This window comes from Tinamus guttatus, unplaced genomic scaffold, assembly GCF_059628265.1.
Source record: "Tinamus guttatus ecotype Peru unplaced genomic scaffold, ASM5962826v1 Tinamus_guttatus_pri_ptg000240l, whole genome shotgun sequence".
In the NCBI taxonomy this organism is placed as follows: domain Eukaryota; kingdom Metazoa; phylum Chordata; class Aves; order Tinamiformes; family Tinamidae; genus Tinamus; species Tinamus guttatus.
In genome coordinates, this window is record NW_028288774.1 from 8,604,829 (window position 1) to 8,617,149 (window position 12,321).

The 12,321-nt window shown below is 38.7% G+C and overlaps 1 protein-coding gene across 1 annotated transcript in view; it reads left to right on the forward strand.

The window, feature by feature from the left end:
- LRRC56 (leucine rich repeat containing 56) overlaps positions 1-12,321 on the forward strand; it is a 63,824-nt gene that overhangs the window by 17,150 nt on the left and 34,353 nt on the right. Inside the window, exons 3-4 of the mRNA XM_088525681.1 lie at positions 412-499; positions 7,282-7,342. Coding sequence (XP_088381807.1) covers positions 412-499; positions 7,282-7,342 — 149 coding nt within the window. The remainder of the gene's footprint in view (positions 1-411; positions 500-7,281; positions 7,343-12,321) is intronic.

Genomic DNA, 12,321 nt, shown 5'->3' on the forward strand with positions numbered 1-12,321 from the left:
AAGAGGCTAAAAGGTGAGTTTTTTTTTTTTTAAACCTAGTGTCTTATTCATTGCAGATGACACTAAGGGCACTATTTTCTGTTTGCTCAAGATTAGTACAAGACTTATGTAAGATTTAAAGCATGCCCTTACCGTTTAAATGAACTCATTTGGCATCTAGATCTATTGACAATTTCCAACTTGGATTTAACCCTCATCTTTGATGCATTATATGCAAGCTAGAAGAATTCAGAACTGCTAGAAAGGTATTTGGATATGAAACTTTGATGTGATCATGCACTTGGACATTTTGATGTGGAATACATACTAACCAAATAAGCACTGGTTGAAAAGCTTTCCTACACCTTTTTGCTTCTATGCTATCTAATTCATTGCTTGAGAGTGCACATATATCTCTGCTTATCTTTACAGAAAGCTTTGGCAGGGGTAGATGATCTGCAGCAAGTGAAATCCCTAGAGATGCAAGTAGATACAAGAGAGAATAGCCTGGGGAATTTTGGTAAGAAAACATTTTATTCCTCTACTTACCTTCTTAAGTTTTACTTTACTGTTTCTTGAAGCAAGATTAGAGACTCGGAAATCAACAGAGTAAAGTACGGTGTTAACTGAACTTGAATTCTTGAAACATGTTCTTTCTGGTACCTTGATCTCTGATTTCTTCTGTGAAATGGAAAGTAGGATTGCAAATGATATCTGCAGTGGGATGAGCGACACCAGTTTGGTCTAATACCAATTACTTCAAAAGAATTCCTCTTAAATGACATACTTCTAGGCTTTAAATGAACATCTACTGGTTATTGTGCTCTCTGGGGTGCTTGATGCTACTCCAGTGAGACAGAGTAGCCAAAACGCAGTTTGTTTGTGCTGGAAAATTCCCCTATGACTGAGGAATTGCTAGTGGTATCAGGCTGCACTTATTGCTAGCAGTCTGTGTTTACTTACTGTACTTAACTGCCTTATCAAGCTGTGTTGGAGAATATACTTGAGGAAGGTCCTACAGGTGTGTCATTTTGATGAGCTGCAAAAGAGCCTAATGCTTCTGATATTTTCTTTGTCAACATCACCACACTTGAGAAGTACTGAGGGAATTTCTTGTATGGGAGAGTTAATACTGAGAATAGGAAACCTGCCTTTTTCACAGTTCTAACAGTGATTCCCATCAACATGTGGATTCCCCTCACAGGCAAGTGGTTCTCCTACCTGTTACCCTACCACTGCACGGGAATACTTTCTGTGCCACTGAAGTGGGTGCTGATATTTTCAGTGGGCTTTTTTTTTCTTGAATTGTATAGACACTTCAGTTATTCTATTTATTTTGCAAATGTCTTTTTTCGTGATAGGCACTAAATAAGGTAAATTACACTGGTTTCTTTCGTAGTTCATAATGCGCTCAGCCATATTTCCGCCAGCTGATAAGGAAATCTTATTATGCCATTTCTGTCAGTGCTCCAAAGTAGTGCTTCCATTCCTATGTCATTTCACATTATCTGTGACAAGGCTGCAATATGTTTTTGCCGCCTTTGTGGCTTCTATGTTGTGGGATTGTTTTAAATCTGTAGTCCCCTTAGTTTCCTCTTTTGAACATTATTTTACCTTCTTATTCCTCACATGTTCATACAAAGATTGTCCTTAATCTTATAGATTTCCCAGGATATTGCTAAGGCAAAACAACAAAAGAGTGTCTTTGCACATCACTGATCTCTCTCATGTGTCCCGTGCGCTTCCGACTCTCTTCCATCACTGTAATACATCTTTTTCTCTTTACTTCCTTTAAGTGGGCTTTTTCAACTTTTACGAAATACAGAGCATATTCCCAAGCCACAGACAATTTCTGTCTTGTTTATGACCCACCCTTTGCACCAAGAGTTGGCCTTTGGGAGCTATAAAAACCCAGGCCTGCAAGTCCCAACTGCTTTTGAGAGCAACATCATGGCTATCCTGAATATTTTTGTTTATTTTTCTGATTTATTTTGTTTCTCCTCTCTTGTTAAGTCTATTTCTGTCTTCCCTTCTTTGAAAATGTAAACAGATGGCTAGGGCAGAAAGTTTGCTACTTGATGTTCCACTGATCACCAATTACTTACAGTTATTCTTCACCTGCACAACTGTTCGTTTTTGTTTTTTGTTTTTTGTTTTTTTTTTAAGAGAACCTCAGGACAATTTTCACCATCAGTGGGAATGGTGCAAGAAAGGTTGCCTTTGAAAGTGTCAGGCTCCCTGTGTAACCTTTGCTGACTGCCTGCCCCTGAACAGTGCACTGCTGGCCCTACAGGGTCAGGATAGACAGTATGAGAGAAAGAGTAGGATAAGAAAACTGAAACAAGAGAAGTTCTAGCTTGAGACAATGAAAAGCTTTGTCACCATTAGGACAGTCAAGCAGTGGAGGTACCCAGGGAGGCTTGGAGTCTTCATCCTAGGAGATGTTCAAGATATGACTGGATAAAGCCCGGAGCAGCCTGGCGTGAGCACACAGCTGACCCTGCTTGGAGCAGGAGATTGGTCTAGGGGCCTCTGGTGCCCCTTCCAGCTTGATTGCTCTGCTCCTAGTGGCCTTCCATGCCTGAGTAATTAGCTTGCTTCATAGCTGCTTAACTTTGTTCTCACAGTATTACTTTTAATTACTATTATTGCTTCTAATAATTATTATTCCTTGGGATGATCAGCTTGCACTTGGTAAGCAGCACTTTTTTAAAGTATTGGTTAAATAGCTGGGATGCTGTAGTGTGTTACAATAAAACAGGGTGTGCATGTTGTTAAATGGACAGAGAAGAGTTAAAAGGTTGTAGAGTGCACATAGCATCCGGTACCCTGGAACTGTGTCACCTGAATCCCAAATTTATGCAGCAAGTTCCAGTTGAAAGACAAATTTTAGTATTCTCAGCCGTGTATGAACTATATCACAAGCATGCAGGATGCACATTGCTTTTAACAGGATGTACGGAGGAATTTGAGGTTTTTCTTAAAGCATGATCCTGTTAACCTTTCCAAGATTGTCAGGTCAGCCTTCTGCACAGGGAAGGGACAGAGCAGAGAGGAATAGTTCTGTTTCCTAGAGAGAGGGTGTGTGCTAAAGTACTGAAAGAGCACTTTTAAAATGTTTTCATGTGATTGGTTTTTAAAATAGTGAAGAGTTTCATGCCAGAACTTAAAATTGAGCCTTGATGGGGCTGAATGGCTGAAATCTCCAGCTATTTGTTTTTCAGTGCACCTTGTTGAGTGACAGACAGAACATTGAACCTTCCTGGCAAGCCTTCCTCACAGCTTTGTGGAATTTGGATTTACTTCTGTGCTCTCTAGCTGCATGTATTCTCCAGTTTATGCTCAAGCAGATGGGCTATTTCCTTTTTATTAGCTTATCCCTTCAGTTCTGCTTTCTGACAGATCTGGGACCATAGTCATGACCGGCTCATAGAAATCCCTGTTGAAAGTAATGGGGGAATATAGTCATTTAAGACACAACATAGTTCTCGTATTTCTAAGTGATTTTAATAGCTACAAATCAAGTTACCCACAATGCTCTTCCCTGGGACTTATTCAATTGCTGCCTTCTGGCAGCCAGGCTAAGTTGATTATGGGGCTAGGGGCTGCTGCTTCCCTTCAGCTGTGCCTGCTGCAAGTGAGCTGCACAAGACTCTGTTGCTGCTTGCAGAGAGACACTTATCAAGGAAGAGCTCAGTTAAAGGGCATGTGTTGTTTTTCTCGTGGCGTTAGGGTGTCCATTTCCTTTTTGCGCTGTTTTGCAGTGTTCTTAAGGGTTGAAGCAGGGGGACTTTTCTCAGAAACTTGCATTGCAGTGGCAGATGTTCATGCAGCATGCGCCGAGCTCAGAGGCCTGTGTGGTCCTGCCCAAGATGGCTTTGATTTAGCCTCATGTTAATAAAGCTCTCTGAGAAGATGCAGCAGCACAAGCTGCAGCATGGCTTAGACAGGCTCTCCAGGAGCCACAAATACTTACTTGGGCAGTGAGTTTATGTTAAACTCTGTGCTGAAGTAGTGTGTGTGTGTGTTTTTGTTGTTGTTGTTTTTTGGTTTTTTTTTTGCATGTGTGTTTTTGGGAGATTATAATCTCAGATGGCTAGACTGAAGATAGCTCAGATTTGCCTCCACATGCTGCAGTCTTATTTCCATTTACATTGCTCAATTTCCCCCAGAAATGTTTGGAAAAAATCACATTTAGAGCTTGCATGGAAATAACATAAGGGTGATTTATCTTATGTGATCACACACAGTGCAAGTGGATTAATTAGCTATGTTTAATTTACATATCTGGTTGGTATTGCTAGAAGAGTGCAGAGTGTATTCACATACCAGTTTAGTATTGCAGGATCAACAAAGCATGCAGCCTGCAAGATGCCAAAGCAGCTAACTGTTGGTCACTTCTTTTGTGGGTATTCTTCATTAATTTATGTTCCTGTGTTCCAGGAGGCTTAAGAACTCAAGCCATAATTATTTCCAGCAGTAGAAAAGCAAGGTAGATGGGACCGCTTGAAAAAAGCGCTGCCACATAAACAGCAAGGGATGTTAATACAGATGTCATAGCTTTCAGAATACAATAAACCAGTATCCTGCCTGTCTTCTCCCTAGCTCTAGTTAGTTATGCAAATGTTGCCTGCTGTACCAAGGCAGCTCCAAAACACTACCTCATTTCTACTCTACTCATGAAGAGCAGCACTTGAGGCAATGTTGCTGAATGTGCATCTATCACCTCATTCAGCAGTGGTGTTAGCAGTCAACACTAGCCCTAAATACAGCAGCTCCACGATAGATGCCTGCAGGCTTTTCTTCAGGAATACAAACTATTGAGAAACCGATTTAATGTCTTAATGAAAATATTTTCAGTGGTTCTTTGATTTCAGGACTGTTTAAGAAAAAAAAAAGTCAAACACCTACCTTTATGCATTGAGTTCTTTACTCTTTATTTAGTTTTTATTCCTCTAGGGTAGCACAGTAGCATAGTTTAACACTGCTGCATTGTTGCTCTCCAGTAATTTCAAGGCCATTGAACAAAAGGCTGCTTAGTGAAAGTGAATTTTAGACAAAAGAGATAACATTGCTACCCATTTCTCATTCTCAGTTTTGTGCTGTGGGTACTAGCCTTTTCCTGGACTGCTCTCCTCTTTCAGAATGGAAATTATGCAGTTTTAAGTCAGTGAGAATGGGGAATATATTGTTGCTCTTTTAAAAGTAAAATGTTAAGTCAATATTGTTGATATTTTAGGAAATTTCATGTTAATTAAACACTAAATCACATCATTGGTCTCAGGAAAATATGTTGTTAGGCTTAAAATCAAGAAAATGCAGTTGAATTTGCTTAGGGCACTTGTTTGTCATCTTTTGCATTTTTTTTCCTCTTTAACTTACTTTTCAAGTCTCTAATCTGTATGTAAGAAAGCATCTAGATCTAGCACAACTGAATGGTCAGTCCATTCTTGGCACCAAAACCAATTACATATCTAATACAAAACATAGGGAAGAACCTGAAAAATTGGAGAAATATATTGCAATAGCCTTGTTGGCAGAATTTTGCACCAGTACACATCTTATGCCATTTTATTTTAGTCTACTAAACAGACTAAAGACTCTTCTATTAAAGACTCTTCAAGTTAGCAGGGGTAGATTGTGCCAAAGTGCAATAAAATCTCAGAGATAGAGGATTGGGTTACAATAATGAAATAACCAGATGGGAAAATTGTATTTTTGGCCAGTCGCTCTGGCTGCCTCACTCAGTGCCTCTTTGAATCCTTTTGTGTATTCCTTAGTGGGCTTTTCTTTTTTTTTTTTTTCTTTTTTCCTTTTATTTTTGTTGTTGTTTGTTTGTTTATTCACTACTCCCTGAAACAACCCTAAATGCATCAACTGGATTTTTTGCTTGAACCTAGTCTTTCACATTTCTCTTTCCCTCATACAAATCTTCTAGCATCACTTGGTAAAACCTGTTTGCTTTAAAATACTTTTTTATGTGTATGGTTACCTTTTAACTCTTTGGTTGAATCTGTGTGGCAAGGCAGTTTAGTACAAAAATCAGCATTTGAATTATAATCACACCCAAATAGCATTAGATAAACAATGCTTCTATTAAACTACGATTTACTGAAACATTTTTACCTGTTTGGAGAAATGAGATAATCAACATCATCACCCTTTTATCCTCTCGCTATTTTTTTCCTTTTTGGAGGGGGAGGGAGAAGAGGAGGGGTGAATCTTGTAAGAAAAGCTAGGATGATTTCCTTGTTTTGACTACTGCTAAACCATTGGTGCCAGAGAGAGATTACTCCAAGGGGTCCTAAAAATAATTTTTGAGAATAGATTTTACTACATGAGAAGTGATTGAGTCTGTGTAAAATCGGTGTTGCCTTTATATGTAAGATATTATGGTGGAGTATCTTTGGCATCTCTGGGTAAACTCTGCTGGTGGGCATGGGTACAAGCCTGTTGCCTTCGACAGCAAGTGTTTCCTGCAGCTTGAGCTTATATCCAAGTTAACCTGTAACTTGGAAAATTCTGGTTGTACCTCAGGGCAACCTGTTGAAGCAACTGGGGGGAAAAAAGAAAATATCTCTTAAGAATAGAGAAAAGCATTTGTAAAAAGTAATAATAATAAATAAATGCTTTTTTGTAGTTGTTGTTAGATACAAAGCTTGTACAATTGAATAGTAATGAATGGATCACACCCACAAAATTAATGGGAGTAGGCAAGGCTTAGGAAAAGAAAATTAGTTTGGGCAACCTCTTTGTTAGGAAAATATGATGTGGCATGAGGGAGAATACTTTGTTGTTTGGCTCAAAAATACATTAGCTATGTATCCAATTACTCCATCACTACTTACCATCAAATAAATGGAGAAAAATTTAGAGAGAAGCAAAAGCAAGCATCAAAGGAAGATGCTTTGTGGAATACTATGTTATAAAGCATTCTTTAGCCCTTCAGAATATCGTTCAGTTAATAATCAACAAGGGTATTAAACTGGACTGAAGAAAACACAGTTGCTACCAAGCCAGTTTCTGTTGTTTGTTTGGGATGACATGGTATAATTTTCTGAGAGAGTTTCCAAAAACTACAATTCTGCAGTCATGCAGACCATACGTATATGTTGCAAAAATGCAAAGGCTAGAATATTTTCCTAGTGAAATAGTCTCATTAACTTTCTTAGAGAGGTCCAGCATATATTGCAGAAACAGGTAAGAAATGCATGTGAAATGAAATATTTTAGCTTGTTGACACAAGTTTCCTCTCTCTTGCTACCAGGTCCTGCAAAATGCTTCTTTATTCTCCTCCCATAGGTGCCTATCTACCTAACCTGAGACAGCTGAAACTGAACAATAGCTTGCTTGCATCTGTGAGGTAAGAATAACTGAATAGATGCACAGAATAACAGCCTTCGGTTATATTTAAGTGATAAAATCTTCACTGGTGCTGCTTACATTCCTTCCATTTCCATGAGCCTTAATAATGGATTAGGTAATGTAGACTCCACAACCTCGGAAGTTTAAGGGCAGGATCAAAGCAGGTCCAAATCAGTGTAGTTGCAATGATGCCAGTGAATTACCCCCAGCATGCCACCAGAGAAGTTCCTGCAGTGCTAGAGTCAGTGGGAGTTTGCTATAAAGCTGAGCAAGATTTCACCTCTAGTTGGGAGCCAGACAAACCTCCCAGAAGAACCTGCTTCCAGGAAATATTTTGTTGTTTTTGTTGAGCCTCTTCTCTGTGTCCTGACATGCATTAAAGAGCGTTTCAGTACACTCAGTAGTCTGTTCTATTGCTCGGCTGATAAAAATCAACTTGATATCCTTGAAGTCAGTGAAGTTGGGCTGCTTTACAGCTGTGATGGCAAAACTCCATGTTTTTGATTCACTGAGCTCTGCAAGAGCACTGCACTTCTTTGGGAGAAGGTGGGGGTTTCAGGTGTGGGAGGGTATAAAGGCTCCTTCCTGTGCTGCTGTGTGGATTATCCTTGATGAATAATGCACAGTAGCAAAGTGGAATTCATATCGACAAACGGCTTTGTGGAAGCCTGCCTTTGCGCTCTGATTCTATATGGCTGGCAACCAACTTTGGGGAGCAAACTGTCCCTTTACTTACCATCGTTAAAGAGAACACCATCCCTAATGTGAAAGGCAGTAAAATATTCGGTCTTATGGATCATCGCTAAAGCAGTTAACAAACCTCCAGTTTTTATTACTGGTGAATGAAGCATCATGATTCTAAGATCATTGACTGAGCTTATAGTAGTTGTTACTAGAGAAAAAAAAAGGCGGGCGGGGGGAGAGACAAGATTGTGCAGATTTGACGCGGCAGCTGTTGTGAGTTGGGTAACACAGGGTCCTGGGATGTCGTTTGCTGTGAGTCAGAGTGCCGGCCGTGTTCACAATCATAAATATTCTCTGAAAGAGGCATTTTAAGTCAGAAAGAAGAAAAAAAAACTTTAGACAATGTTTTTTTTTAAAAAAAATTCACTTTGCTATTCAGTTATCACATTTTGTTCTTATTTTTCCTTGCTCTGAGGAAAAGATGGAGTATTTGTAGTCTAAAAATGTTTTTCACTTTTAGTTCATAATGTGTAAAAATAGTGAATGCACAGTGCTGCAATTATTTTAATGGCAACTAGCCACTGTCGTAAACAGGAAATTGCTGCATTACTGCAGTGGAGGAGGAAGTATAGTGGGTGGAAGGAATTATATTCTTCACAGTATACAAAGACATTTCATTCATTTTGTTCTATTAAAAAGAGAAAAAAAATCATTATTTTGGTCAAAAAAATCCATCTTCTCAAAATTTTTCAGTGCAAAATGTTCTGACTAGTTCTATCGGTGTTTCAATATAGGATTTAGTTTAGAAAAACTTTTAAATATGTCTTAAAGTCTAGTCTAAGACTAGTTTAATTTGCTCAACTTAAAGGTTTTAGTAGGATTTTTGCATTTATCTTTGTATTGTGACTCCAACCACTGTCATGAAAAGATTTTGCAAATCATTCTCTGTGGCTTCACCTGTTTCAAGGAGTAGAAAGGAGTCAAATTTGGTCTCATATTGAACTTTGATTTGATCAACTGTAATACCAATAAGTTTGGCTTGGATATCAGGTCTAATATTTTGATGATTCCCAGGCATGCAGGCCCCTGAAAAGCTGCAGGCTTCTCCTTTAAACAAGCATGCTTTTTATATGCTGGTTATATGCAATTATAGTGGAAGAGGTAAAGGAAGAAAAAGAAACTGTTAGCTTTCCTGGACCAGAACTCTGGAACACAAGAGAGCAGCAGCTTTCATTTATTAATTCCAATTTTTGACAGTCCGTCTTTGACAAACGTAAATAATTAGGGGCATAGCCCATGCAAGCACAGCCTGTGTTCTTGAATTTTATTTTGGAGCATCTGTATTGTGTCAATTGAATACCCATTAAAACAACATTGTTATCATGGCAATATCTGCTGTAGTTAATGTTAGATAGCTGCTACTGCTCTAACAGACTGTCTTCAGTTACTTAAAATCTAGAAATTTCACTTCTGAATTTAAATTGTTGATGTTTGAATTCGGTCCAAAAGATGATTGTTTTGTTGTGTTTGACTAAAATCCTCATAGTATATTTCTGAAGATTATATAAAATTGTTCTTCCTTCTCTATAAAAGTAATTCCTGTAAATCTTCTTGGCCCCGAAGTCAGAATCATTGTGGCTATAATTTGAAAATGGGCAACAAATAACAGGCTATGTCTATAAGGACAGCTGGGAATTGCTTTGTTTACTGAAAAAAATAAGAGTGAGTAGACTGAAGCAGGGAAAAGACAGTGTGTTTCATATATGTTTAAGGTATTAAAACCAGACATTCTTGTATGTTCTCTTGTATGAAAAGATGGTATTATGGTGAATCATGATGAATGAAAGGCTGTCAGTTAGGAAGTGGCTAGGAATATGACCTACCCCAGTCACTTTTTGTTCTTTTTTGCAAAGCAGAATTTTCTGTTTATTTTATGAGTTTATGAAAACTCTTTTCTGTTTGAAAATAAGGAAAAGCTTCTTTTGATAATAAACCGCATATAAGAAGTTGTCAGAATAAGGACTCAGAATTCTCACTTGCTGATTTTCGAAGTGTTCCCTCCTGTGCACCCGAAATGGAAACTTAAGCTGTGCTTGGTGAGGAAGCTGGGATGTGTGTTGCAGTTTGTTGCTTCATAGAAATCAATGGGGGTTGCTCAGGGTCTTCTATATCTTAATCTTTGCAGGAGAGCAAGGCTTGCTAGTGGAAAACCAGGTAGTTTCAGATATTGGCTTTTCCTGGTAATTCCTGTAAATTTATGTTCTCCTCACTCTCTTCCCCCACTCCCCAAAATGATTGCATTACTTTTGACTACTTCTAACTTTGAAAGGCACTATGTCAATATGTAAGTGGAGCATATCATTATTACTTATTTAATCCACAATGAAAATAAATCCAAGTGTATTTGCAGATAATCCATTTTGGCAGCTAAATGGGAATTTAGGGGAAGGGGAGGTATCTTTGTTTGCCCTTTGCAAAAGCGGGAGAGCTCTGGAGAAGCCAGTTCAGTGTGGAAAGGAATTTGCTTCAGAGTCTTGCTAATTTGCTACATTACACTAATTTCATGAGGTCTTCATTTGGTGACCTTCACCCATCTGCTACCAGCCAAGAAATTAGAGATTTATGAACTGATAATTGAGGAAAAAAACATGGAACCTGTTATGAAAAGTATATTTTAAAAACTGTCTTTCAGTTATGATGACACATGGTCCTTGTCTTGATAATGATTCCAGTAAAAACTGTACTTCAAGGCCAATGAATTACTACTTCTGCTTTGGCATGTAGCCTATGTATTTTTATCTGATTGCTTTTATTCTGAACTCAGGGATGAATGAAGAGACCTGTTCAAAAATGTTAGATAAATATCTTTATGAAAGACCTTTTAATTCAGATATGGGAGTGTCAGGAACTGGTTCCCATAAGTTTGTAGCAGAAGCATGGTTTTCCAGGCAGACTTTTATTTCACTAGCACTCGTTCCCCCTCTTCAGCTCTACATGGTGTAGCCCAGGAGAAGACTGGTCAGCTCCCAGGGCTGCTTCAGCAACTGTTTGCTATAGAGAGGGGTAACTAAGAAACTGAAATCAAGTTATTTACGCTTGTATTTTAAGTCATGCGAGCAGAGACTGCAGAGAGCATGAGGTCCAAGATTGAGGAATAAAAGCAAATCAGATTTGCCTAATCCAGGTAGGCTTAAAATTTTTGGTGCTACAATCTGCACTGCATTCAGTTCTTGCACTGCTCTTGTCCTGTTGCAAAAGGATTCCCACTAAAAAGGGGTTGTTTTTCCTTACCCATTCGGGTGAGTAAAGTCATTGTGGGAGGGAGGTGATGAGAAACAGATGTCCTCAAGGTTCAAACAAGCAAGGTGCAGAGTGCGTTCAGATTTATCACTTTTCATGCTTTTATGATGGGTATTAGGATGTGGATTTCTTTTTCCTTAAGACACCAGCTATTGGAGACAAGAGTGGCTATGCATGAATCTTGATACTTGCTTTTCAAACCTTTCAAATTTCAAGCCCTCTTTTTATGCAAAGGCCACCAAAACTGTCAACTAAGTGACTTGAGCGAGGGTTTTGCTGGTGGTTTCATGACTTTAAGAAACTGAAGGCAAAGCAATTATTTTGTAACTGTAAGGACTTTAATGTTTAAAAATATTTTTGAGACCTGAATCCTGCTCCCTGGGCATTTGAAATCAGCAGTATTATTCCTTGGTGCACATCCAAATTAGATTTCTGAAAGTCACAAGCAGCCTAACTTCAGTAGAAGTGCTGAAAACTGAACATCTGTCCAACTGCTTTGCAGGCTCAGAACAAAGTTTCTCCATGCTCTATGGGACTAAGCTGTAATGTTTGTCACCAACAATCTGAAGGACAAAGGGTGGTGTGTGTCCAGGCATCTGCTGTTTACTAGGTAGTTTTGGATGGAAATTACTTACGGACAGTACTCCCCTTAATCTATTTTTTCTTCTTGTTGTTCCCCTTAATATGTTTTCTTCCTGTCATTTTCACTTACTCCACTAACTCTTTTCCTTACTCTATTTTCTCCAATTTATCTTTTTTTTTTCTTGCCTCGAGATGTTCATATTATTCATGCAAAGTAATGACTTGGTGTTAGAAACGCTTTTGGCTTTTTGGTAAAGCCCAGCTAGCCAGTCTGCCTTAGGTTCCCAGCCAACCTGACTGCTTTGAACAGTTAATGATTCTGGGTAGACCTCCCAGAGATGCTGAGTTCTCCTTTGTCTAGAAAGGGAATTCAGTGCTCCCATGCCTTCTCATTTTCATTTCAACAGTTAC